The sequence below is a fragment of the Podarcis gaigeae genome (genome assembly GCF_964106915.1).
Source record: "Podarcis gaigeae genome assembly, chromosome: 1".
NCBI lineage: Eukaryota > Metazoa > Chordata > Lepidosauria > Squamata > Lacertidae > Podarcis > Podarcis gaigeae.
This window is the reverse complement of record NC_139678.1, coordinates 133,080,605-133,106,983: the sequence shown is the minus strand read 5'-3', so window position 1 is coordinate 133,106,983 and position 26,379 is coordinate 133,080,605. Positions and strand designations below refer to the sequence as shown.

At 44.9% G+C, this 26,379-nt stretch overlaps 1 protein-coding gene across 3 annotated transcripts in view; it reads right to left on the bottom strand.

Annotated features, from left to right (window-relative positions):
- Positions 1-10,555, bottom strand: part of COL6A1 (collagen type VI alpha 1 chain) — a 46,011-nt gene extending 35,456 nt beyond the window's left edge. For all 3 annotated transcript variants that reach the window (XR_014557350.1, XM_083708520.1, XM_083708521.1), the window contains exons 1-4: positions 10,120-10,555; positions 6,922-7,051; positions 4,678-4,878; positions 315-474 (exon numbers count right to left, since the gene is read on the bottom strand). Coding sequence is in view for 2 of the 3 variants with exons in the window: in XM_083708520.1 (XP_083564646.1) it covers positions 315-474; positions 4,678-4,878; positions 6,922-7,051; positions 10,120-10,228 (600 nt within the window). In the remaining variant the exon portion in view is untranslated. The remainder of the gene's footprint in view (positions 1-314; positions 475-4,677; positions 4,879-6,921; positions 7,052-10,119) is intronic.
- Positions 10,556-26,379: the final 15,824 nt, after the last annotated feature.

The following is a 26,379-nucleotide window of genomic DNA, read 5'->3' as shown; positions in this document are numbered from 1 at the left end:
CAAATTGGTGGAGAGAGGAAATGGGTGTGGAATTGTGGACTTAGCTTTCTTCCTCTTCTTAGCCCTGGCATCAGTGGTAGAAGAGAATAATTTCTGGAAATACTGTATTTCCATGGAGATCTAGCAATGCCTCAGAGATTATTAAAATCCAAGGTTTAGAGAGAGGCCTTTCACCTATCTTCCAGGTCATGGTAGGGATGTTGGGAGCCAAAGGATCTACCAGATCTACTAAGTAATATCCTGTTTCTGCTTTGATTCTCTCTATTTATGTGCAGCAATTGCTCTAATAGCATCCGTGTGTGTGCATTTCATACCAGATGGTCTGGAGATATGGCAATGGAGAACACTTTGATCCCCAGATGTTTCGCTTCAGCTGCAGCATCTTCCAATCCACCGCAGGGCTCTTTGTAGCCTTCCAAGGGGTGTCCATCTGTCACCACAATCAGGTATTTATTTTCATTCTTATGAGATCCTCTGCAGGGGGAAGAAATCAAACCCACTAGTGCCGCCATACTGTCTCTATAATATGAGAACTCCAAAGCATCAGTCCTAAAGGCTTGCACTGGCATAGCCACCTGCTGTACCAATTGTAATGTCTAATTGCACAAAGATATATAGGTTTGCATTTGCCGATGAACCCTACTCAGCCAGCAATATGCTAGAAACGTAACAAAAGACATTATCATAGAATTGTAGAGTTGGAAGGGACCCCAAGGGTCATGCAAGGCAGGAACCTCAACTCAGGACTCAGCTACATTAGTCAAAAAACAGCATTTTGAATGTGTTATAAACATGCAACACCAGATGGCACCAGAGAGCAAAAAAATTCTAAGTGCTTTTCCATAGCGCTTTTTTTCTTTTGTTATAACAATTTTATTTCTGACTTATTTTTAGCATCCCAACCCCCCTTCCTGGTGAGTAGATCCACCCTCATTCTCAACCTCCAAAGAAGGAGAACCCACAACCTCCCTGAGGAGACTGTTCCACTGTCAAACAGTTTTTCCACACAGTATATTTATTCAGAATCTCCTTTCTTGTCATTTTAAACCATTGGTTCAGGTCCTAGCCTCCAGAGCAGGAGAAAACAAGCTTGCTCCTTCTTCCATGTGACAGCCCTTGAGATATTTGAAGATGGCTATCATATCCCCTCTCAGTCTCCTCTTTTCCAGGCTAAACATACCCAAAGCACATTTGTTCACACAGGCATTTGGCGGAGGTTTGTAATTGAGTCTCACTGTTTTTGACACTGCGGCTGAACTGTTTTTATTGATGCGATGCAATTTGTAATGATGTTTAAATTAAATAGCTTATGATATTGTTATGTGCGTTCAACACCCTACAGAATGAGGGGTAAATGTAAATAATGAAGGAAATAAGCAAGCAATAATAGATCTAACTACAAATATTGTGATCAGAAAGTGCAAATTCTATGACTTAAATAAACTCTTCAAAGTAAATAAGGAATACATTTTGTTCTAGTATCAAACTGACTTTTTTTTTGTTAGAGGAAAAAAAAATCCACCCCCACATAAACACACACAGATTCTCTCAGAATCCAGAGAGGCCCAGGCCACTTTCAACATTTGAGGCCCCTACTCATAATGAAAATTGAAAATGATGAGTGAACACACAAGGACAATACAAGTCTTCCCATTCAGCAACCAAAAGCTGCTTCTTTCCCTGCTTCCACGTCAGATGAAGAAAGACACATGATCCTCATGACAGAAAGCCTGAGAACTAAACGCACAGAATGAGTGGCGAAAGCTGCAGAGTGGAAAGGCCTCAGATTCCTGCCTAGTTAGGCTGTGTTCCTTACCCAAAGTAGAATCATAGATTCATAGAATCATAGAGTTGTAAGAGACCACAAGGGCCATCGAGTGCAACCCCCTGCCAAGCAGGAAACACCATCAGAGCACTCCTGACATATGGTTGTCAAGCCTCTGCTTAAAGACCTCCAAAGAAGGAGACTCCACCACACTCCTTGGCAGCAAATTCCACTGTCAAACAGCTCTTACTGTCAGGAATTTCTTCCTAATGTTTAGGTGGAATCTTCTTTCTTGTAGTTTGGATCCATTGCTCCGTGTCTGCTTCTCTGGAGCAGCAGAAAACAACCTTTCTCCCTCCTCTATGTGACATCCTTTTATATATTTGAACATGGCTATCATATCACCCCTTAACCTCCTCTTCAGCTCCATCCAACTTAATAGAACTTAATTCTGAGTAGACGAGGTTAGGAATGCACTTTCAAGAGGGTTGCCAGACCCCCAGGACTAACCTGAAGTCTCCAGGTTTGCCTGCCATGATCTACCCCCCCCCCCAGGTGACAAAGGGAGGGCTAGACTCTCCAAGTGGGAGCGAGTGCCTTAAATTATTATTATTAGGGGTGGGGTAATATCTATGGCGGGGGACGTGTCCTGCTCTTTCTGGGGTAGTTGACCCACCTTTGGTCCCCATCATGCATTCAGTTCTCACCTGTGGCTCCTAGAAGCTGTCCGTCTGGGACAGTGGCCGCCCCCCAAGAACAGCTTCCCCTGACTAGCTAAACCAGGTGAGGGCAGTCAATGGGCCTCAAACCCTCAGTGCGTTAGGGACTTGTCTATCCCCTGCCTGTGGAAGAGGCTCGGGCAGACTGAACGGATGAGACCAACAGAAACAGGAGCAACAATTTTGGAACAATTCCTGTTGTGCCTTTATGCATCTTTGTGGAGAGCGGGGCTAGAAAGTCGTGGCCATTTTAGTTTGTCAATGCAAGTCATTGTGAGGATTGAAACTTTGGTGTGTCCCCCCCCAGCATGGCTTTGGATTTGAGGTCATAGGTGAGGGTACCCCAAAGCAATCCAAAGCAAATACAGGTCTCGAAGCCTTGACGGGGGCCTCACGTATCCCCCTCCCCTTTTTCAAAAGGCATTTGAGGCAATGAGGGGAAGGGAGAGGGGAAAATGGCCTGCATTGCTGCTCCCCTCCTCTTCAAAAGGTCTTCTGGGCAACAAAATATGCTGACCCCCCCAAAAAAAACATCCTCAAAAAAGAAAAGAAGAGAAGAGAAGAGAGCAAGAGGCAGTTAACCTGACTCCGACTCCAAGCCACCACTTTGGTTCACAGAGTGCCCCCCACCCCCCCCACCACAGAGTCCTTAGTAAAGAAGACTGGAGGGGTTTACACCACAGCCAATGTATAGGGAGAGACACCTTGAACCAAGTCATAAACATTTTAAACTCTTTAATACAATCAAAGCTATATCAATTAACCCCCAAAATGCATGTTACCAAACCACATCTCTTAGAGCAGCTTAACTTTGCAGCAGTGGCGTAGCGTGGGTTGTCAGCACCCGGGGCAAGGCAAGTAATTTGCACCCCCTAACCCGTGGATTTGCGCCCCTAACCCTACCCCCCAGATGTTGCGCCCGGTGCGGCCGGCACCCCCTGCACCCCCCACGCTACGCCACTGCTTTGCAGTTCCAAGCTGTCACATGTTGGTCCAATGTACATAAAATCAACTTGTGAAACTTATCAAATGCCAAAGAATTAATGAGCTGCCCCTTTGAACTTGAGGACCAAGCCAAATGTCCCTTGCCGCCCTCTGACCAGCCCTGTACACACACACACACACACACACACACACACACACACACACACACACACTTGTGTGACAGCTGCTTCCCCATGGTGCAATAAATTTACCTGAGTGCTATTTATTAAACTAGCATTTTGTTGGGATGGAGGATACTGATTCGATGGGAAAGAGCCTTGTCGCTGCGTGTCTGCTCTCTTACCCCCCCCCCCCCGCTGCAAAGGGTCAGGTTACTGTGAGCTCTTGGTGTAAAGGGCCAAACACCTGCCACTGCCCCACCTCCTCCTTCCCCAACCCAAACAACTATGGGAAAGGGGATGGAGACAGCAAAGCGTCAGAGAGCCAAGGCAGAGGATGCTCATCCCAGTCGACCAGCCCAAGAGCCCCTAGTGGAAAAGGATACTATTTGCAGCATTTCCCAATGCTTGGCAGTACCCCACCCTAAAAAGAAAACGTCCCCTTTTCAGGGCTCTGCAAACTTCTGCTGCTTGGATTTGGGCAGGGACAGGGAGAGGCACAGAGCAGCGGGTTTGGCTCACCAAAGAACGTACTTCTGGGGGATGGGGAAGAACATGTTAGGGGACCAGCTCAGAGCCTTAATCCAGAGGGGACCCTTTTCGAGCTAGGTTGTCTTGGTGCTGTTCACACGCATTCAAGCTGGGTAGTTGCTCTTGGGCATAGCCCTGGTCAAACGTGCATGATAGTGTGTGCATTTGTGCCTGTGTGCGCGACACTGATGCATGTCGAGTGTGTAGGAAATCGCATCAGTAAGAAAGAACAGAAAGTCTGAAGAGCAAACTAGTACAGGCCCACAAAAGCACACATCTAAAACAAACCTCCTGTTTCCAAGGGTTTCTCCACACGACAACAAATTTGGTTTCAAATTCTGTACCAAAATCCAAATGATTTATCACAGGATTCAATATTTTTGCCTAGTGAAATTGTTAGGTGTATATGAACGGGCTCTGTGGCATCAGGGGCCAGCTGCCAAGCCACCAATACTACAGTCCACTGGAAAGTGCTAGAAAAGCTGCCCAGGTATCCCATCTTCCTCCCACTTTTCCCTTCCTCCGTTGACGGAATGAGAAAATTAGCATTCCCACTTACCCGATGAGCAGCTCTTCAATCCCTCTCTTGATGGCACAGTCTGTGTAGGTGCCTTTGCCAATAGAAACCACAGAGGAGACCCTGTTCTTCAGGTCTGCTCTCCCTGCAGGCATCCGGCTCAGCTCCTTGATCAGCTGCACTTCATCACTGTAATGCAAGGCTCCCGCATTCCACACAAGATTCCGGTCACACCGGTAGTATCTATAAAGAAAAAGAACCACTTCCTTAGCTTTGGTGTCCCTTGCACCAAATGTACATCTGTGAAAGCTCCCCACGGCATCCTGTACCAGCTGGTCCAGCCCACCCATGAGACGGACCGAGGCAGCCTCCTACTGCCACCAGAGAAGCAAGGAGGAGTGGAAGTGGCTTGCAGATCCACTCCAAGATCTTGCAGGGGAACAGCACCTTCCCATTTCGCCTCAGGTGGCAAAACTGGATGGGCTGCCCCTGTGTGCCAGGATGCCCTGGGAGCAGGATGGATGGATGGTGTCTGCTGTTGCTCTCCTTCCTTCCTTCCTTCCTTCCTTCCTTCCTTCCTTCCTTCCTTCCTTCCTTCCTTCCTTCCTGTTGTTGACTCACATACCAGAAATGAGAGGCTGCATGATTCTATTTCTTGCCATGAGGCACATAAGGCTGCCGCTTGCAGGTGTGGGCTTGTGGTGGTTGTTGTTATTTTGAATTTATACCCAGACATCTCATGGTGGTTCACAGAATAAAATCAAAATATAAAACCACAAAATACATAATCAAAATAAAAACAACAACCCAATAACACCCCCGACACCTCAAGGATACTGCTGTAGGGTGGAGCACATGAGGGGAGAAAGTGTGTTTTGCATATCTGCTCTCATAACAAATCAGCACTGATTCAGATAAACAGCAAAAGCTGGATATTTTTTTAATAAAAAACCCCCTGACCTGATATTTCTACCACATTTGTCTCGGTTATCTTGCTATCTTATTAATCTTTGTTCCTTCTCCCATGCCATTGATAGCAGCCTGACACAGATGTTTAGCTTTCTCCAGAAGTGGAGCAGAAGTTGAGCTCTGGCACAGCTGCATCAAGTGGGAACGGCCTCCTGGCTCTGGTGCAGCTGGGGAAAGACGTCCCTTCTTCCTCCGCTGGGCCCACTGGCTGCTAGGGCTCACCCACAGTTGAAGCCATGGGGCATGGTTTGGGGAACTGGTCAGAGGGAAGACTCTCTGGCTAAAGAAGCCATGGCACCCAGGCCACAGCTCAGTTGTCGCTGGTTTTCCTGCCTGCCCGCCCTGCTCTTGATGTGGTGGGGCTGCCCGAGGGTAAGCAGGCAGCTCCCACAGAGGACCTTGCTATAGAAACCTTTATTTGCCAGCTTTGGGTCCAGGGAAGAATTTGCCTTCAGACAAATTGGGCCTGTCTGGGGGTTTTGCCTGTGTCATAGTCACTGTCACAAGTTGATGGGGATAAGGCTGAGTCCTTAGTCCAAATGGCCAAGGGCCTCACTCCAAAGGATCAGGGGATCCCCCTAAAGGGATCCTGGGAGGTGCATCTGTCTGGACACCCCTGATGAGGGAGGGTGGATGGGTCATGCCACCCCCAAAAATCGTGATTGGGGGGAGTTGCCCTGATTTGATGTACATCATAGGGCGATCCTTAACTTTGGGTAATCTTGCCAAATAATCAACCGGCAGACAGGTCAGTTGATTCAGGATACACCCCCCCCCAATGTCTGCACCGAAACCTTCTAACATCTGTAATCAATAAAACTGTGGCCTGTTTAAATCATGGTTGGTTGTCCTGCAGTTATTGCAACTTTACCCTGCCTTGGCCCCACCACCAGTGGCTCCACTCCACCTGGAAACGCAACTTATCACCACAATAGAAAAACATCAACTTGTGTTTCATCAGGGTGCACAAAGGCAAGGTAAGGAAAACAAATTCAGCTCTACTTAAATATGAAAGCAGCATTTCTTCCCCTGACATTGGTCTGCCCAAACATAAAACAAGACCAGGAATTTTGAAAAGGAATACCACTACCACCTGCAGTTTAGAGCAGGAGACTGCAGAACATTCTTCTCCATATGAAATGCAGCAGGAATTTTGAACAATGATTAGGAAGTATAAAACCCACATAAAATGCATGCTTTTCAAATGAAGTTACTATTCTTACTGTGTAAAAATGTGTCTTGAATGTTTAGAACAAGACAAAAGACCGTATCAGATGTTTGTTGTAGGATTACCAGGGCAGTTCATGCAACATTTACCTGTCAGATAACTTATCAAGGAATCGGTTGGTGAATGCTTTAACTTGATCCACCAATGCCCCAAAAGGCTTTTCTCTTAAGGCAACACTCTCAGAGGTATCCAAGACGAAAAACAGATCCACAGGACAATCTGTTCAAAATCAGAAAGAGGAAGTTTAAAAAGAACACTTTTTATAATACAAGATTCTCCAGAAAGTCTGCAATACTTCATGATGAAGTACACCTGAGAGGGTCTTTTTCGGTGGGGGGATGGCATTGCAGTGTTGTACCTATGCGACATAGAGCCCATCCAGACAACCTTTTTATTGTGATCATGATGGTATTGCAGGGGTGGGGGTGTCACACAAGACCCTTCTTTCCATACTGATGGGGCAGTCACACGGCTTCCTTTCTAGTCAGTGCATATTTAGGAACTTCCTGCTGAAATCTCATCACTTTGTGCCACAAATGTTCAGGTTGACTTTTGCCCTTCTTTTGGTGCCCCTCTCAACAGCAAGAATGTGGTGGTATTAGGCAGTATCACAGCACAAGCTAAAGCAGAATACATCCATGGCTGATGCACGATTATTGTGCCCAGAGCATGTTGGAGAAGACGCCCACAATAGAACAGCAGTCCAGAGGAGCCAGAACTGTAGTCCTACCCCCAGGTGTCTCCATCTGCTTTCCTCCACCTGCACGGTGCCTCTACTGTCAGATGGGGGGGTCCTGCTGCAGCTGTGGAAAGCATGGCGACTTCTGCCCACAGTGTTTCCCCAAGCTGCAGCCTAATGTAGGGCCCCCAAACAGTGTGTTATGGGGGTGGGATGGAGCACGGACAGCCATGGATCCCCCAGATCCTGAAGAAGGGCCTGGTCTGGGCTCCCCTGTGGTGCCAGACTGGATCTGGGGCAGAAAAGGGGGGTGTAAATGCCCCCACGTTCCATCCTGGCAGGCAAGAGGCTGAATATCTCCCTATCGCCTCTTAGGACTGCTGTGTAAGAGTGCTGTCCTCTGCCTGTTTACTTGGAAGTAAGCCGCACTGAATGCAGTGGCCTTAGCCACTGGGACTGTAGCCTAAGCTGCAGATGAGGAGGTCCTGTCTCTGCTTGGATCAGCCTACTATACTTTTGAGTGAGAGCTCTTTGGGGACTATTAACTTGCTGATGAAGAAATATCGTTGAAACAGTTATCCTGGAAGAACTGTTGTGTTTGCTGCACCACCCAGCTCCAGTTCATTCTCCACCAAACTTTGATATAGATATGAACTGTGAGAAGGCTTTCTGCCTCAACGTCAGTGTTTCTTTGTGGTCACACACCATTCTAAGCATTCCTGTTGATGGAATATTTATTTGACTTCTATTAGTCCGTGACTTCTTGCACGTATTATATGGCTTTTGTTTATGAATTTGTTTATGAATTAAGAAACAATAGTGTTTCATAAATATTGCCAATACATTATTAGCCCGCGTGTTGTCTTTTGTTGATCTGCTTGGAGCTCGGCTGGTTGCTGGAGACACAAAGCTCTCGCATAGCCTCATACATCCCCACCCTCTGAATATGGAGCTAAAAGAAAGGAATGACCTTCCACAAGATGAGGGACATGAAACTCTTTAAATGGTGCTACGTAAACGCTCAGTATTATTATTAAACTAATTTAAATGAATCAATATATATAAATAAAACGAGGCATGTGGGCCACAGTGCAGAAGCCCTCACACCCAAACAGGAATTGGACCTCGTGCTTCTCGAATATCGCCCTGCCACTCCCTCCCCCAACATGGCAACTCACTTCTGAAACTCCAATGAACCCATAGGAGCCAACTCCTAGGGGCAGAGTTCCCTTCTCACCCCAATAAAATATTTGAGGGGGCTGCCCCCCCCAAGTTGATGAGCATTGCCATTCAAATGGTGTGTATGCGTCTCGTCTTGTGATCGATTATGTGGGACTGGGTTTACCTCCTCCCCCCCAGTATTTTATTCAAGTTGACACCTCTGAATGAGCCTCAACAGCAGTCTCTGGCCTGGAAATCTGCGAGCTAAGAAAAAGAAAAGAAGGCCCCTCTGGATAGCTTTTGTCATAAGGTTTAGAACCCTGAAAAAAATATTACTTATAGTTTTGGAATATCATCTACAATATCCATATATTGCAGATGCCAGAAACTATCACTAGCCTTGGGCAGCTGGATTATCTTTGTAGAGATCTTCATGTAGAGAAAGTGGTCAGGATTGCATCTCAATCCCTTCCCCTTGCCATGCCTGACCTTCCTGCTCTCAGGATATTTGCACAGTGGGCCTGTGGGGGGTTGCCTGCCAATGGAGAGCATAGGTTGCACATCCAAAGCCAACTCCCTTATTAGAGGATGCACACATAAGCCTCTGTGCCCACGTCACTCAAATACATGGATGTCAGAGACAGGACCAACAGGTGTGATTCTGCACACACATAAACACAGTTGATATTTAGTTGAAAGACTCTGCTCAAGAGCATTCCTTTTAGAGGGAAACTGAAGAAAAATGAACACAGCCTGAGACAGTAAAATGAGCTACTACTTGCTCTTCCTAATATAAAAAGATGATTACATTAAGAATATCTGGTATGTCAAAAGTACATATAAAACACCCTCCTTTCCTTTTTTCTTCTGCAGCTTTTTTCTTCTTTTTTTGGCCATTTTTTTGTATTCATTTTCATTTCATTTTTAACATGAGTATTTATCTCCAAAGCTCAATGCTCACTACACTAGAGACACTACTTACAGCTCTTTCTTCATCAAAAAGTGGGGCTATAATCCTCAGATATCCCTTAATGAGTTCTTAAAAACAAAGAAGGAATAAAAGTTTGTTATTTTTGAAAGAGTTAGCAAAATCTGGTGACTTCCATAACGGCTTATTAGTCACCGTATTATTGGGACATACAGGCTTGGCTTGTACTGCAACTCAGCACAGAAAAGAATCTCTGGCAAAAAACATATGTACGATTGCTCTCCCTTGCTTGCCAATGTGGGGCATATACTGCTGTTCTATTACTGATTTTCATATTTGTATAAGTCAGACAAACTTAAAAGTTAGCATAAAAGTTAACTCCCAAACTCTGATCTGAAATAACACGGCAGATGCTTCATCAGATCATGGACTGATACTCAGTTGCTTCATTTCAACGTAGTCAGAAGGCAGTAAGCATAAGCGAGGAGAAAGCAACACACTGTGAAAATATCTTCTTACCTTGAAATGTTGCTGCACCATTGGAGACTGCGGTTGCTTGAGGAAGAACTGTTCTCAAAAGAAAGCAGCCCTGAAGTAGGAAGGCTGGGAAAAAGTAAGCAAACTTCATCTTGCAAGGATTGTAGTTATCATTTACTGAGACTTGAGGACAAATTTGAGGAAAAAAGAGAGGAAGCCCAGGACTCAGGGGGTGACAATTATCACCTAGTTTGCAATTATTATTAAGTTTCTGCTCTGTCCCTGAGTTTCCAGAGAGTGGAAGGAGAAAGGAAGGGAATTAAGAGGAGGGAGGCGGCTTGGATTTGCAGAAGCTGGAGCTCTCCTTCCAGGAGGGAGGGAACAGTAGTGTCAGATTCGGCTGAACTGCAGCACTAGCTAGTGAGTCATGAAACACACCAGCCCATTTTGAAGTCTCCCTTCTCTGAGTTCAGCTTTGCCACTGCCTTCTTCAAACATGGCTGTGCTCCTCATGCTAAAACGTAATTTAGCTCCATTACAAAATTATTGCTGTCTGTCCTCATGTGCTTGCAACTGATTAATGACTTACAATGCAGCAACACATGCTAATTCATGTTTTTGTATAACGGCTGACTCTAGTGTCCAATGAAATATTCAGGATATAAAGGGGATGTTTAGATGGCTAACAAGTAAAGATGAAAAACGAGTAGATTTGTGTCAAATGGGTATCTAATATAATAGAGTTGAAGCCTCTTAAGATATAATAGAGTTGAAGCCTACAAAGTTGGTCTCTCTGTAATTTTGCTCTAGATACATTAGGTAAACTGCATTTATGTTCTAAAATCTATCGTTATTAGGACCAACAGAATGATCAAAAACTCTGTCCATCTTCTGAGTTCTCCAGAACTCTGCATCAGGTGTGACATAAAGCAGGTATTGGTGATGCTTTGTGGAACATCTTGCCTCATGAAGGTCCCCACCGTCTCTGCTGCATTCCTCATTGTTGCTCTTTCCTTCATTGCATTAAGCCTGAATACTTGGAAGGCTTTCCCAAGCATGCATTGCAGTCTTGTTTTCCCTCTTTTCCCCAAAATGTCCCCTGACTCATTTTTAGTCTTCCTCTCAACTGTTATAAATACCTTCATTCTAATTGCAATAGCATAAGAAATTGTGTAAATCAAGGCCTTTGTCTAACTTTGTATATGCAACTAATAAAGTAATATCTGCATGGTTAGTACAACAGAATATGCTCATCACAAATGGTGGAAAAAATGCCCCCTTTTTGGTTTTAAAATTTGGTAGTTTTCCTATAAGCGAACTTCATATTCATGCTTCTTTTCCAGTTCTTTTAACAGCTGTTCCCAGCAAAGCTCTTCTGCTTTGCCTCATTGCACCACTTATTTGCTTGTCCCAACTCCACCCTTCTAGCACCAGTATGGGGTTTTGCCAAGAGAGACCTTTCAGCCGAATCTACTGACTGGTAAATGTTAAGTTGTGGGTGAACATATCAGACGACACAACGATTCTTCAAACAGCTCCTGTTTATTCATAGGCCAGAACAGAACTGAACTGAAGGGTTCAGCCAGCCTGCTTATGTAGAGCTCCAGTACCACGCAACTGTAACAACTTTCTGTAACTATCCAATCACTGAACGTCATTTGCATATGTGGACCTGAGTGAAAACTATCTACAGTATCCTCCTGCTGGCCCAGGGTGAGAACTTCAGTACATAACAGTAAAAGCTGAGAAGATAAAAGTTTATTAACCCAGGAACACAACAAGAAAGACTTCTAAATGGTCAACTCCTGGGGATTTCACTTTTCACTGATAAATGGTTGACAGCAATGATCCCCACTCAGAAATGAAAAGGAATGAGTTAATCAAAGTAAATGGGGCAGGAGTCTGAACTGTTATTGTTGACACACTCAGATCGGTACCCAGGCAGTGATGGAGATGCAGCAAGAGCTTAGGCCTCTGCATGGTTTACCACATGAAGTAGGTGCGCACAGTGAGCGGACCTGTGCATTTACTGTTAACAATTTTAAATTTAAGGACTTGTTTAGAGTCCTCCCCCCCCCCCATTCCCAATGTGGAGCGATGGCCTGGGACTCAACATTACCTGGGGAGCCTCCGCTTGTAGATATCATAATAAAGGTGTCAATGGTGCGAGGAGCCACACAACTTTGGAGTGGGGTGGGGCTGAATGTGTGGCCCTGCAGCCCTGACCACTGGGCTGACTCTCTTCATTCATTCAAGTAACTCATGAAGAGGACTTGCATCAGCATATGTGTTATTTCAAATATCCTGCTCTGCAACTGGGTGCACCTCCCTTGTGCTGAGGGGGGAGACACAATAGGTCCCAGCATAGACACTGCAGGATTGGCTCCAGTCTGGCGGTTCCTTTTTCTATATACAGGCAGCTCCCCTTTATGCGCATTCAAAATGTGCATGACTGTGTATACATGCGTCACACCCAACCTGGAAATGACCCAGAAACGTCATAAAGACGTCACTGAAACGTCACTAAAAAGGCAGAATGGGGGAGGGGTGGGGCAGGGCTTTTTGCAGCTTTTTCCATGGGTTTCAATTATACACAATTTCACTAACATGCCTGGTGCCTGGGAATGTAACTCCCACGTAAATGGGGGGGTTGCCTGTATTTCAACCAGGGCTGAGGCAAATAGCAAGATAGCAACTCCCTTTCCATAGATAAAAGCTGATCAGACTGGAAGTTGGGTTTTATTTCTGCACTGGTGTCACCTCCACTCCCTCCTGCCTGAAGTAGCCTCCTCATTCTGCCTAATGGTAGGGCCGGCACTGATTTCCGCTCTAGTTCAGGAATGGGAAGAGGGAATCTGCATTAACAGGATCCTTGCCCCACCCACCAAAATTCCAGCTGGTTTCTTAAATATTAACTAGACTTTAGATTTTCATTACAACACACCAACAGACCATCCCAGACAGGGTATTGTGTTTTCCCTCTTTTCTTAGTGAAGCTTTAGCAAAAAGTTTCTTGCGCAAAACGGTTGTGTCTTTGTTACTGGAAAAAAAGAAGTAGTGGAGTTAAGGAAACTTTGGTCATTTTAAAACGTCTTCATGGCTGCTTTGAACAGTACAAACTGGAAAAGAGTCAACTGTCTACTAAAGCCTAATGATAATGGTATGGCTTTTGCCGTTCATCTTTGACTATATATGGGAGTTGTTTCACATCTGGAAGGAATCAAGGACACATGCTTTCTTGGCAGCCTTGCAGCTGGGCCAGATCCCAGCTGCTCGGAAAGGAAGACTTTTCTGGAGGAAAGAGCAACAGCACCCCCTTGGCTGCCGAGCGTGGATCTGCAGCTGGTTTCGTAAGAGCATGCAAGCTCTCAAGGGGTCTCTCGTTTCTCCAAAAAATTTCTGTGCATCAGAAAAACGGAATCACCGAAAGCAGCTACCTTTTAAGGGATAGAACTGTGCATCTTTTCCACAGAAGCATTGTTTCCTGAGAAAAGCACTTCCCCCATCCAGAACTTAAATCCAACATTAACAGCATTAAAGAAATATATTCTGTAAAGCAAGGGTGTTCATGCAGTGGCATTTTCACTTATACACTGATGGTAATAATTAAAGAATCATAGTTTCATGTTGCAAAATACATGAGATTGATGAAACAGAACTGACTTCTGGGGGGCTGGGGCTGCATGTGAAAAGGGAGTGGCAAGTCAAGAGGAAAGGAAACGTAAATGACGGTGTAGCTCACCCTTGTGGGGAGGAAAGTATTGCATGCTGGAATGAAAGACCAGAAGTCAAATGGAAAGATACATTCCATACTCAAGCGCCACCATTGAGGAAAGATGCAGGGGAAAGCCCACCCTCCCAGGCACGACTAAGCCCTGTGAGCTTTACAAGGGGGTGGCAGGATGGATTTCAGGGTTGCAGGCAGGGCAGAGTGGTGATGTGCAGCCCAAGGACCCAAAGAGAAGAAGTGGGTGAGGCAGATGCAGCTTACTGTCCTGCCCCCCCAACCCCCCCCCACATGAGCAGAAGCTCTTAAGAAGGAGCAGCAGACACAAGGCTCAGGAGTTCAAGAGCAGACAAGAAGTTCAGAGCTGGGTGAGAGCAATGAAGATGCCCCAATAAGTCTCCGTTTCCTGCCCACCAAGTTTTGAAAGATGAGGCATGGTGCACTCACTCACTAGACTCGCTCACACCTTACAGGGATGTCGGAATTGCAAAGGTGTGCTCCTTCAGGGGGTCCTCTTCTCGTTTGCAAAGGTAGCACCCCTAAAGAGTGAGCAGACCGCACCCTCCTATCTGGCACCTGTTCAGCCATTGCCACCTCTGGTTCTGGCTCCCTTCTTGTCTGTTTCATGAAGGTGGGGCAGGAGAGGGGCATGACAAATGGCTTCTGCCCCCTCTTCCCCAGCTATGGAAGTTGGAGTGGAAGGGGAAGAGCCCTCCTTCTCAGGCTCTCACCATTCAGCTCCCCACCCCAACATTTCTTCCTCCTCCTGGGTCAGAGCCTGCCAACTAGAGCCTGATTCTGACAGCGCCGTGGGGCTCATGGTGCTGACACCACTGAATTCCCTAGGTTTGTCTCGTGATCTGCTGCTGGGGTCCAGAGGCATTCTGGGAAAATTAGGATGGTGGCTGCAGCACTTCTGTTTTTAAAGAGGCGTTTTTAAGGAGGCTGGCACCAACAGAGATGAACCCTCTGCTTCATTTTGGAGATCCATCAGCATGCTTATTGGGCAGTAAGTTCCAGTTAACTCAATGCATCTTTTTGTTGTTGTTTAGTTGTTTAGTTGTGTCCGACTCATCGTGACCCCAAGGACCAGAGCACGCCAGGCACTTTTGTCTTCCACTGTCTCCCGCAGTTTGGTCAAACTCGTGTTGGTAGCTTTGAGAACACTGTCCAACCATCTCGTCCTCTGTCGTCCCCTTCTCCTTGTGCCCTCCATCTTTCCAGGGAGTCTTCTCTTCTCATGAGGTGGCCAAAGTATTGGAGCCTCAGCTTCACGATCTGTCCTTCCAGTGAGCACTCAGGGCTGATTTCCTTAAGAATGGATAGGTTTGATAATCTTGCAGTCCATGGGGCTCTCAAGAGTCTCCTCCAGCACCTTAATTCAAAAGCATCAATTCTTCGGTGATCAGCCTTCTTTATGGTCCAGCTCTCACATCTTACATATGATTAAATGTGCCAAGAAAGGACTGCAGTGTTAATCTCTCTCTCTCTCTCTCTCTCTCTCTCTCTCTCTCTCTCTCTCTCACACACACACACGTGACAACATATGACACCTTTAAAACCTTTGGGTTAACTTCCAAATAAAGCATCTTTGGTTTCTCATTCTCATTAATGAAAAAAAAATCCAAACATAACGCCAGTATTTTAGGTTGAAAAATAGAACTGCATTCTACCATATTTCTAAAAATTTATATACCACCTTTCAGTCCAGGGTATTAAGGAGGTTTATAATCAGCCATAAAAAGTAGCAGTCACAAAATGTATCAATATAAACATATCAGTAAAATATTAAGATCCATTACTGTAGGGCGAGTACTTGAAACTGGTATTAAGGACCTGGGAATGCCTGAGCAAGTTAATGTGAAAACACCCATTAAGAGTTCTCCACAGAGTCCTAAGCTGCCTCTTCTTCTGAAGAGCTCTTTCCATGCTCCTGGTTGCGATCCTGACAAGCGGCCCTCCTGTTTAAGAAACATCCTGTTTATCAGCAGTGCTGATCAGGCAGACAGTGAGATGGGTGAAAAAGCAGTACAGTGGTACCTTGGGTTACATACACTTCAGGTTATAGACTCCGCTAACCCAGAAATAGTACCTCGGGTTAAGAACTTTGCTTCAGGGTGAGAACAGAAATCGTGGGACGGCGGCACGGCAGCTGCAGGAGGCCCCATTAGCTAAAGTGGTGCTTCAGGTTAAGAGCAGTTTCAGGTTACGAACGGACCTCCGGAACGAATTAAGTACTTAACCCGAGGTACCACTGTATTTTCATTACTTCCACCAGGGAGAGGTCAGGAAGTATTTGGGTATTAACTACACATGTTGACAGTGCCATTTGTTGATTCTCTCCGGAAAGTGCTGAGAGAGCAGCTGCTCCCCACAGCGGGAGCAAGGAACATGGCGAAGCCTCTGGGCCAGAGAGCCTGGAGTTGCTTGACAACTGCAACTCTTGCACGCCACACAGTGTGAGCCGTGAGGGATGAAGAGAGGACGCAACCACAAGGGGAAGAAACGGCCTGGTCCTCACAGTTGCCACATGTAATTGTTTACAGTCTTGTTCTCATAAGGAAAAGAGGGAATGAGTCAAGGTCTGGGAAAGTGGGAATGTGTCGAAGTCACCCTCACTTCAGCCCTGTAGCCAAGGTGGGATTCATGGGTGTACCACAACATGGGCTTCCCACCCACCCACACCAGGAATTTGATTTGGAAAAATGTACAGTACTTTTGATTCGAGACCAAGCAGACGATGGCTGTTATGTTGTGGGTGAACGTATCAGACAACACAGCAATTCTTCAAACAGCTCTTGTTTATTCACAGGCCAGAACAGAACTGAACTGAAGGGTTCAGCCACCCTGCTTATATAGAACTTCACTACAACGCAACTGTAACACTTTTTGTAACTATCCAATCACTGAACGTCACTTTCAATCCCTTATTTGCATATGTGGACCTGAGTGAAAACTATCTACAGTATCCCTCTGCTGGTCCAGGGTGAGAACTTTAGTACATAACAATGACAACCTTCATTCAAAGAACGACAACTTGCTTCAAGAACAGGAGCAATTTCTTCTTCCGGGACAAAGGCAGGGCGAGTGCACAACAAGAGCCCTCCAAGGTGCAGGGGTGGGCTTCTGCTTCATTGTGTGAGGAAAAACGGGAAGGTGCTGCTGTGTGCATGGACAGTGCGCCATGTGCTCCCCTGGCAAAGCCTTCCAGGCTCGGGGACTCTTGTGAGATCTCGCCAGAACCCGGGAGCTGCAGCCACTTCTCCTCCCTTCTCCGGAAGCACCACTTGGATTCTGCCGCCTGAGGCAGCTGCCTCAGTCTGCCTCATGGACTGGCCAGCTCTGACCAGAGGTCTCCTCACACAAGGCTTTCCCTGAGGGTGGTTGGATTTTTCATGAACACAACCACCCTATCATTACTTAGGTTATCCTGAAAAAGCAGCCCCCTGCCCTCTTCAAGAGTTAAATACAACAACTTTTTATTGTGGGCAGGCATTCAACTCCTTCCCTTAGCTTTGTTTTGTTTTTCAGTTTCAGCAGTTCTCTACCCAGCTAGCTATCAATTTAAATCAACCCACAGAAGCCATTTTGCATTATGGCAGCCTCCCTCCATGGCAGCCATTTTGTGACTCTCACAAAATTCAAACTGTGCCCATTAGTCCAAAAGGGTTGGTGACCCCTGGTGTAAGCGATCATCTTGGGTTTGAGTTAATTCTAATTTCTTGCCACAGAAAGCATTTATTTATTTATTTGCTTGCTTGCTAATTAAAAAAAACACACGTTTATTTTATGTGAATCTTGCCCTCCTTCTAGGAGTTCAGAATGGCCTTCCTGATTCTCTTCCCAAACATTTCACATTTCTATTGTTTCTAGTCCCCTGCAGCCTCCACCCAATCTCACCTGGCCAACTGGGCAGGACTTTGGTTTATTTTGAACTCACTGTGAAGATGACTAAACAGTTACAGCACGTGATCTATTGAACTAGCGGTTCAAACTCTATAGAGTGTTTTAGTGCACTATTGGTTTTGGAAGGGTTAATATTTTTCCAATTAACTCCTGTTGGCTCCTGGTTACATGGGACAAACCCCCAAACATCTGGTAATAATATATCTTTAATAGCTGTCTGCATTTGTGGGAAAGTTTGGCTTGATTTCCCAGAAAATAAGTGTCGTTTGGAGAAGGAATTTTTGCAGCAGAGGATGTAGCTCCAAACCTAAAAGAGTTCTGATGAGAAGAAAGAGCGGGGAGGAGAAAGCAGAGGACCCAGCAGTTCTCCCCCCGCCCACATTTCTGACTTCATAACAAAACAGCAAAACTGATTAACAAGTTTCCCTTGCCCTTATCCTGCAGATAAAATGTTTAGCACGGCCACATTCCTTTGTATAAAGCTGCCTAGGAAAGTGGGTGTGCAGAGAAGAGCCTTTCCTTGCATTAATTCATGCTAACAGCAACGGGAATGTGCTCAGTGCGGATCCTGCTGTGAAAAGCGACTGGAGTCTTGCTAAAGGCAGTACAGTGGTGCCTCGCAAGACGAAATTAATTCGTTCCTCGAGTTGCTTCGTCTTGCGATTTTTTCGTCTTGCGGAGCGCGGATTCCCCGGGTATTAACGGCTTTAAGAAAAAGGAAGCAAACCCGCAAGACGTTTTCGTCTTGCGAAGCAACTCAAGAAACGAAAAACCCTTTCGTCTTGTGCGTTTTTCGTCTAGCGAGGCATTCGTCTTGCGGGGCACCACTGTATCTGATTTTTGTAGTGCCTATTAATGCAACATATTACACGAATGATGTGATTAGCAAACAGTTTGTGGGTTTAAAAAGAAATGATATACCAGACACCAATGAGAGCTTTTCACCTAAGGTTAATTGCCAGTGCAGAGAAGTGGTTCTCACGACTATTGCAGCTGGGGGGAGACAGAAAGCTTAAATCTCCCCACTCCAACAACTGACCGGATTGCTTGCTTGCTTGATTTATTTATTTAGTTGTGTTTCAGTTACAGATAGGTAGCCGTGTTGGTCTGCCATAGTCAAAACAAAAAATTCCTTCCAGTAGCACCTTAAAGACCAACTAAGTTAGTTCTAGGTATGAGCTTTCGTGTGCATGCACACTTCTTCAGATACACACAGTTGTGTGTTTGTGTTTGACAGTGATAATAATAGTGAAACTTAGCTCAATTGGTTAGACTAGTGGTTGGTTTCACCCCCCCTCCTCCCCCCCGGCTGCAGTGACATCTTTTCCCAGGTGTTCACTTCAAATGACACTGATGCCTTAGATGGTGCTTTTGCAAAAGAACCTGATAACTGATCTACAGGACTGGAAGAGGCTGCAAACATTTGCTCAGTCCAGGTGTCAGGGCCAAATGAAGAGAAAAGCTGAAATCTGGCACTGAGCCTGAGGCAAACAGGAGACCCAAGCCCTGGACACATCAGAGGGCAGCCGGATGAGGGCCAAAGCAGCAAGGGGCATTGTGCGCATGGATTACTTTGCATTAAACAAATAGCAGGCACTGTCTGAATAATACTCACGACTGCTCCCGTCTTGCTTAGCTTGCTCCTTAAAGAATATTTACAAAGAAGGCTAATGAAATACAGCAGGGCTTGGATGGCAGAAGTTTGGAGAATTTTATGGGTGCCGAAGGAACCAACCAAGGAGTTAGTTGCAGAAAGAAGTCTGATCTAGCCTGAGTCCCAGGGCTCCCTTTGGTGCAAACTATGTTCATGCCACTTTCTCTTAGTCGTGTCACCCAAGACTGAAAGCGTGTGACTGGAATTATACATGCAATAAAATGGAAATGATAGAATTTACCATTAGAAATAATCAGTGCCAGAACTCTAAAAGGTAAAGGTATCCCTGACCGTTAGCTCCAGTCATGAATGACTCTGGGGTTGTGCGCTCATCTCACTCTATAGGCCAAGGGAGCCGGCGTTGGTCTGCAGACACTTTTTCTGGGTCATGTGGCCAGCATGACTAAGTCTCTTCTGGACACAGAGGAATGGTGGTTGAAACCAGCTGGGGAACCCTCAAGGGAAGAAGGTTCAGAGCCCAAACATTGGTGGCGGGACAATGAAGAGGGGAAGTAGGAGAATGAAGACTGGGAGAGGGGAGTATCAGAAATGGAAGAGGTAACAGGGTCTAGTGAGCTGGGGGAGTCTACGGCAGAGAAAAGGCAGAAGCTGAAGCAGGAGAGTGGAAGGAGGGAGGCCAAGAGGCAGAGAGGAGTCAGGCTGGCGAAGAGTCACGCATGTCTCCCTCTGCTGCTGCGACAAGCTCCTCTCCACCCTTGTCTCCCAGAAGAATCACGTAAAGGGCAGAGGAGATAAGCAACACGCAGGCACAGTCTCCAGTTGCTGTGCTCATTTGGCCTGACACTCCTGTGCAGATCCTGTTTTTGCTAATAAACAATAAACTGCAACTTGTGTGTTGTGATTTACTGCTGGCTCACAGTTAGGCCACCAGGGGTAACAAGCAATATTTTTCTATCTCATACCACAGCGGAGTCAGCAAGTGCAGCAGCCAAAACCTAGAGACCACATCAAATAATCACAGTATTTTAACTGGAACCTGAGAGACATCATGGTCTGTGGTTGGGTACCCATTAAAGGCTTGTATTAAATCAGAAAATAAGAGGAGAGACCATCATTGACAAAGTAGCTGAACTTTTCCTTCCTAACCACTATTAATTTTATATTCCTTTATCTGTGTCTGATCACTACCAGTCATGGTAGCTGTAGGAGTTTGCAAAAGCTCTTTATTCAAAAACCTTTTACGCATTGCAGTTTTATTGTCAATCATAGAAGCCCGCCATCAAAACACACTGCTATGAATCGAATGCAATATGTATGTGTGATTCAGGTTGTAGTTGGGAGATGGAGAGGGGGCTCAAATATGGATACGAAAAAGCACATTACCTGCTCTTCCTACTGCAGACTTTGGGCTCTCAAATTTCAGCAGAACCCTCTGCAACGTTAAAACGTGGCACCCCCTGCCTCTCACTTTCTATTCTACAGCATAGTTGCGGCGCCCCCTGTGGTGTCCCCGAGGCTCCGTGCCCAGTCCCAGTTGCGCTTCCCCAGATCCGCCTCTGCTCTTTGTAATTGCATGTGGCCATTTGCATGTGGCCAATACATTCTCCCTCTTTCTTATGCCTCTGTCCTTAAGTGACTACAAAGTGTGGGCTGTGCTCTACCCTAGCTGTTACTGGTAGCATCCAGGAAGTGGACAAGTGGCAGGAAGTATTGAGTGGAAAGGCCCAAACTCTGTAAACACCAGAGGTCAAATCACACATTTCAGCCCTTGAGATTAATGGCTACAATTATTTTCTGCAAAGTTTTTGCAAAAAGCAGCTGGAGAGGTGGCAATAAGGACTAAGGCTGTGGTCCAGGCAATAAGGGGTCATTTTCTTTCCTCTTGTTTCATTTTTGCAATGCCTTGTCTGAAGTTGCTGTCTGCTCCATTAGTATACAAATCTTTAGGCAGCTTGAATTGGTGGATATGCATTTGTGTATCCTCAGTCCACTCCAAATGAGCTACACCGATTTGGGCACAAAATGATAACTACTCTCAAAATGGGACCCCCAAACCAGCTTGAGGTTTTCACAGCAGTGATCATCACATGTTGTGGCTCAGCAGGCCTTAGAGTGTGACGCACTCATCCGAGCATATAACTACCCTGGCTGAAGAAAGTGAGCCACACGAGATACAGGGTAATCCCATTACACTCTGAGTGCCAGTACTAAGAGCGACAGATGTGAGAACATTTTAAGGGGAGTTTTCCATGCAGATTTTGGATTAAACTTGGCTCTGACCATGAAGTACATACAGTCCTACTTTCAGAGTGCCGGTGGAGAGGGCGGCCGTAGGCCAATTTCTGAGCACAAGTTCTGCCTCTCAGCTTTGCTCTGGAATCCTCTGCCACATCTGGTCAGAAGTAAACAAAAGCCAAAATGTTCAACTACTAAGTAAATTCTAAGAGAAACTCCACCCTCCTGAAACATAAGCTGGAAACTGAGCATCTTGAAAGAGGTAAAGGCCTCCAGGCTAATATTCTGGCTCGTGGTGAGGGTGGAGAAGCCAGTTTGTTGTGCTTTGTATGAAGTCCCTGTTTGTCGACTTAGTTGCCTATATTCAGAATTAGACTCCATCTAAAAATAAATTATGGGTACAGAGTAGCCTGGTCCAGGCAGAAAACTGCTGGGATAGTTCTGTTGGTAGAGCATGAGACTCTTAATCTCTGGGTGATGGGTTCAAGCCCCACGTTTGGCAAAAGATTCCTGAATTGCAAGGGGTTGGACTAGATGACCACTCCAGCTCTGCAGTTCTGTGATTCTGTGATATGTGTAAGGAGAAATTTCAAGAGGATTAGACTAAAATTTGAAAATAGCTGTAGAAATGGAGAGAACTGAATTTAAGAGTGGAAAAATGAGAAACGGAGAGAACAAAAATTGACAGATTCATGCATCTCTGGTTACAACACCAGCCCAAAGTCCTAGTTTGCCCCGAGATAGTAAACCTGTGCCTATGTTTCGCTGTCCCGAGCTGTTGGTGTGGTGGAATCATGACTGGCTTTTTGTGTTTTCAGGTTATTATATGAGCAAAAAACTTCCCTGCACAAAAATTCTAAGTATTAAGGGAAATGTGTTCTGGCCTAGCATCGTATGCTAGTTTTATATATGAGAGGAAAGTTTCTGCATGGAGAAACATCGAATGCACTGTTTACTGTACAGTCTAATGTGGTACAGATCAAGCACAAATTTTACAACCTCAATGAGAATTAGCCCCAAAGTTTTCACTGATTTCCATCATGCCTCAAATAGAGCCTCAGATTAGGGCAACTTTTGGTGGTTGGGGTTTTTGCATATTTTAGTTTCTGCATAATTAAACCTAGGAAATGTACCAAAACCTTAGTGGACTGGCTGGCTTTCCAGCTTGATGGAAATGCTAGTTAGAAAATAAACCATGCAGCTGTTGAGAATGGTCCTAAGTATTCATAGGGCACATTTGTCCTTGTATGAATCCTCAGCATTGGTACCTTCAGGGGTCCAGTATAAGCAACTGCACGTTTGGCAAGAGCATCATTCTGGGGACAGAGAGTTGTTCTGGCTTTCAGGCCTCTGGCAAACTTACAAGCCATAGGAACCCTGCCACTTGCAGATGCTCAAGCAGACACTTGCTTTTAATTTTCAGAGCATTCCAAGAACAGAACTAATGTTCCCAGGCCAGTGCTGAGCTTCCTACGTTATTTACCCAGAACCGTTAGCTCTAGAAAGGACACGCAGCAGTCCACATAGGGAGGTGTATGAGGTGGCCAGAATGGCCTGCTTAAAACCCTTACACAAATTTACAATAAACTTTGCACAAATCAAACACTTACTCACTTTGACTTTAATATTCAAGTCTTACATAAAAACCAAGCTACCCATAATTCTGGCCTCTTCTGGCTTGGTAATCATCATAGGCTCTTGAGTTTTAATCATGAGTGTATTTACTCCCCTCTCACCATAACCTTTATGCATCATTTAAACAATCAGAAGTGACAGAGATAACAATAAAATAAGATATCTGAAGAAGTGTGCATGCACACGAAAGCTCATACCTAGAACTAACTTAGTTGGTCTTTAAGGTGCTACTGGAAGGAATTTTTTTATTTTGTTTTGACTATGGCAGACCAACACGGCTACCTATCTGTAACTAGAGATAACAATGTTATGTTTGGTTCAGGTGTAGAAACATCCAAGTCCAACGCTTTACAAAATGTTAGGGCACATAGTGAGATATCCTTGCTGGGTGCTCCCCCAAAATAGAAAATCTGCTGCAGTTCAGGTCCGTGTGCTTTCCAGAGACAATGAAATATGTTTTTATTCAGGCAGGTTTCTGCCAGGGATGAAAACTAGGGATTTGTCTTCTGTAATTGTTCCAGAGTTCTAGCATGTGGGCAGTTGCTCTTAGGTTAAATTCTGGTCTGAAATAAATTTTAATAATAAATATGGAAATAACCAGTGCTTGGAAAGTTTATTCTTTAAAAAGGAACCCATTCTAGTTCAATTTCATCCAAATGAACTATTTGTTCATAAAAAACCCTATCCTCTGTGATTTCTTTCAGCATCTAGCATGTTATAATTTAAGCTGCTATGCTGATGGATATGATCCCAAAGTAAATGGTCCACAAGTGTCAACAGGTGAAGCTTTCTTCCTAATGTATTTCCTTACTAGAAAAGGCTTACCCTGCTTGATTTCTGCTTGCCATATAGTGGTTAAAGGCACAAGGAACCCTTCTTTTTGTTCCTGTTCCTATATTTCTTACTGCAAGCTGCTCCTCTCAGAAGAGAGCGAGTCTCTTCAGCAGCAAAGATACAGGAAATGCCTGCCTTGCCTTCTTTCTGATTGCTTAGCAGCAGTGATTAAGTCACAAAGCATCCACAGAAACAGCAGTTCCTCCATGTCTGCATAATATGCCTAAAAATGTTGCTGCCCTGTTTTGCTTTCTAACTTTCATTATAGATGTTTCTAACTTTCATTATAGACTTATTGCTGTGTGGTTTTTTTTTTTTTTTAAAATGCAAGAGTCCAATTCACCTGCTGGGGGAGTGTGGGAGGGAATGAACATGAAGAGGAGCTAGAAATCATTCAAAGTTCTGCCCCAAATGAACTTCACTCTGTTTTAGTTCCCCTGGCAATTATGGGAAGTAAATGCTGCCTGTGTGCTTCATATTATCCATTACACAAAATACTGTTTACTTTTTTTATAGCTCCATGTTAAATTCCATGCTCATCCCACACAAACAGCAGACAGGATTTTGGCATTGATAAAGATATAGTATAAATCAATGTGCAGAGAGCCTCCCAGGTATTTATCATGTTCCCCACCCCTCCAGTCAGTTAATATGTATTACGTTGCAACAGTGATTCCAAAAAAAATCTAGCTGGATAGCAGACAACCATCTCCATAGGGTATTCATCTAGAATTACTGGTATTAAAGAATCGGTGTCATTCTGTATGCATTCGAGTTCTGCTTTATATGGACTCTTATCCCTTCTGGTTCCCTGTGCACAATGTAACACATGTCAAAGGGGACTTAATCTAGATCAGAAACTCTACAGCACGTATTTCCCGGTTTTCCAACAATTTGGCAGTCCATGGGTAACATTTTAGCATATATTTACAGAAGTAACAGCACATCAGATTAACTGGCTGTTTTCTGATGCCAGACAGATGAGCAATAATTGCTGTCTATACACCTAACTTCACATGCGGTTCTGAGACCCATATCCCATGATATGCTGTCACCTTGTCTTAGATTTTTTACCTCATTTTATTCCCATAATAAATTGTAGAAGTAAACTCACTCTTGTTTCTTCAGTGTCTTTGATGTGGTCTTTTAGCATGCAGTTTGCTTTGTTCAGTTATTGTTGGGAAATGTCCTTTTCAGGCATCATGTTTTCAGGCATCATGTTGTAAAAACTGCATAGAACCATAGACTTAAGGTCTAGCGCGAAGGATTTTAGCCACCTCAAGTTTTCTCAAATTTGCCAAAACCATAATGTTGTACAAGTCCTAATAGATCCAATATGTGATTGTGGACTTCTGCTACTTGACATTGTCTCCATAAGGTTGTTAAAGACCACTGGAAAAATCATCTGTCTCTACAGACCTTGATAACTATTTGTCATAAAAGGGTTTTATAGTGTTTATTAGAAAAAGAGCAGATTGACCTTAATTTTCCAACATTTGGACAGCTTTATTTGCAAGTGAAAATTCCTTACCATATTTAAATACTATAAATGAAAACGTTACATTCAAACGTAGAATATAAACGAGGCATGTGCTGTGCTGTCCCTTTGTGAGGAATCACTACTTATTGTTGTGTAACAAGAGATGTTTGAATTGCTCTCTACCATTTATTGCACTTGTAATCAACTGGTACTTGGCAATTTACTACAATCTGTAGAGTTTTATGAATGTGAAAATACCATGCCTTTAGGGGTGGAGGGGTGTTTTTGGCATTTTCAGAGATAACTATTTGCTGCTCTTTTTAAAAAGCCACCAACCTCCCACTTGGTTTCTTATAGGCTTCCAACTGGGATTATGGGAGGAGAGCAATTCAGGAGATTATGGGCTGGCAGAAGTACACCCGCTGTGAATGAGGAACCCAGGGCTGGGAGCTCCACCTAATTGTCTCAGTACTGGTCAATGAGAGCAGAAGTTAGCATATGCTGATTTCACCCCACATTTCCCAGGTGCTGAGAAAGGGGTGTGAACTGATTGTGCTATATCCTGTTGTAGTAAATTTCAGGGCCCATGAAGCACTGAGGCAGTGGGCTCAGAAAAGCTGGGAGGGGTGGCAGATCCAGAGGCCCACAAGGAGCATGCCGCTTCCTGAGTCCTGAACTTGAAGATCCCCTCCTCTTTCTCCTCTGCCCCCTCCCCGTCTCCCTTTTCCTCCCCCCCCCAGCCTTCAGGGGGTGGCAGTAGAGTCATCACCGTCAGAGGACCTGGTAAATTCTCATCATTCATGTATTGCCTTCCTGTTTTTCAGAATGGTTTGTTTCCAGAGGTTTGCCTTTCAAGATGCTCAGAGTTTC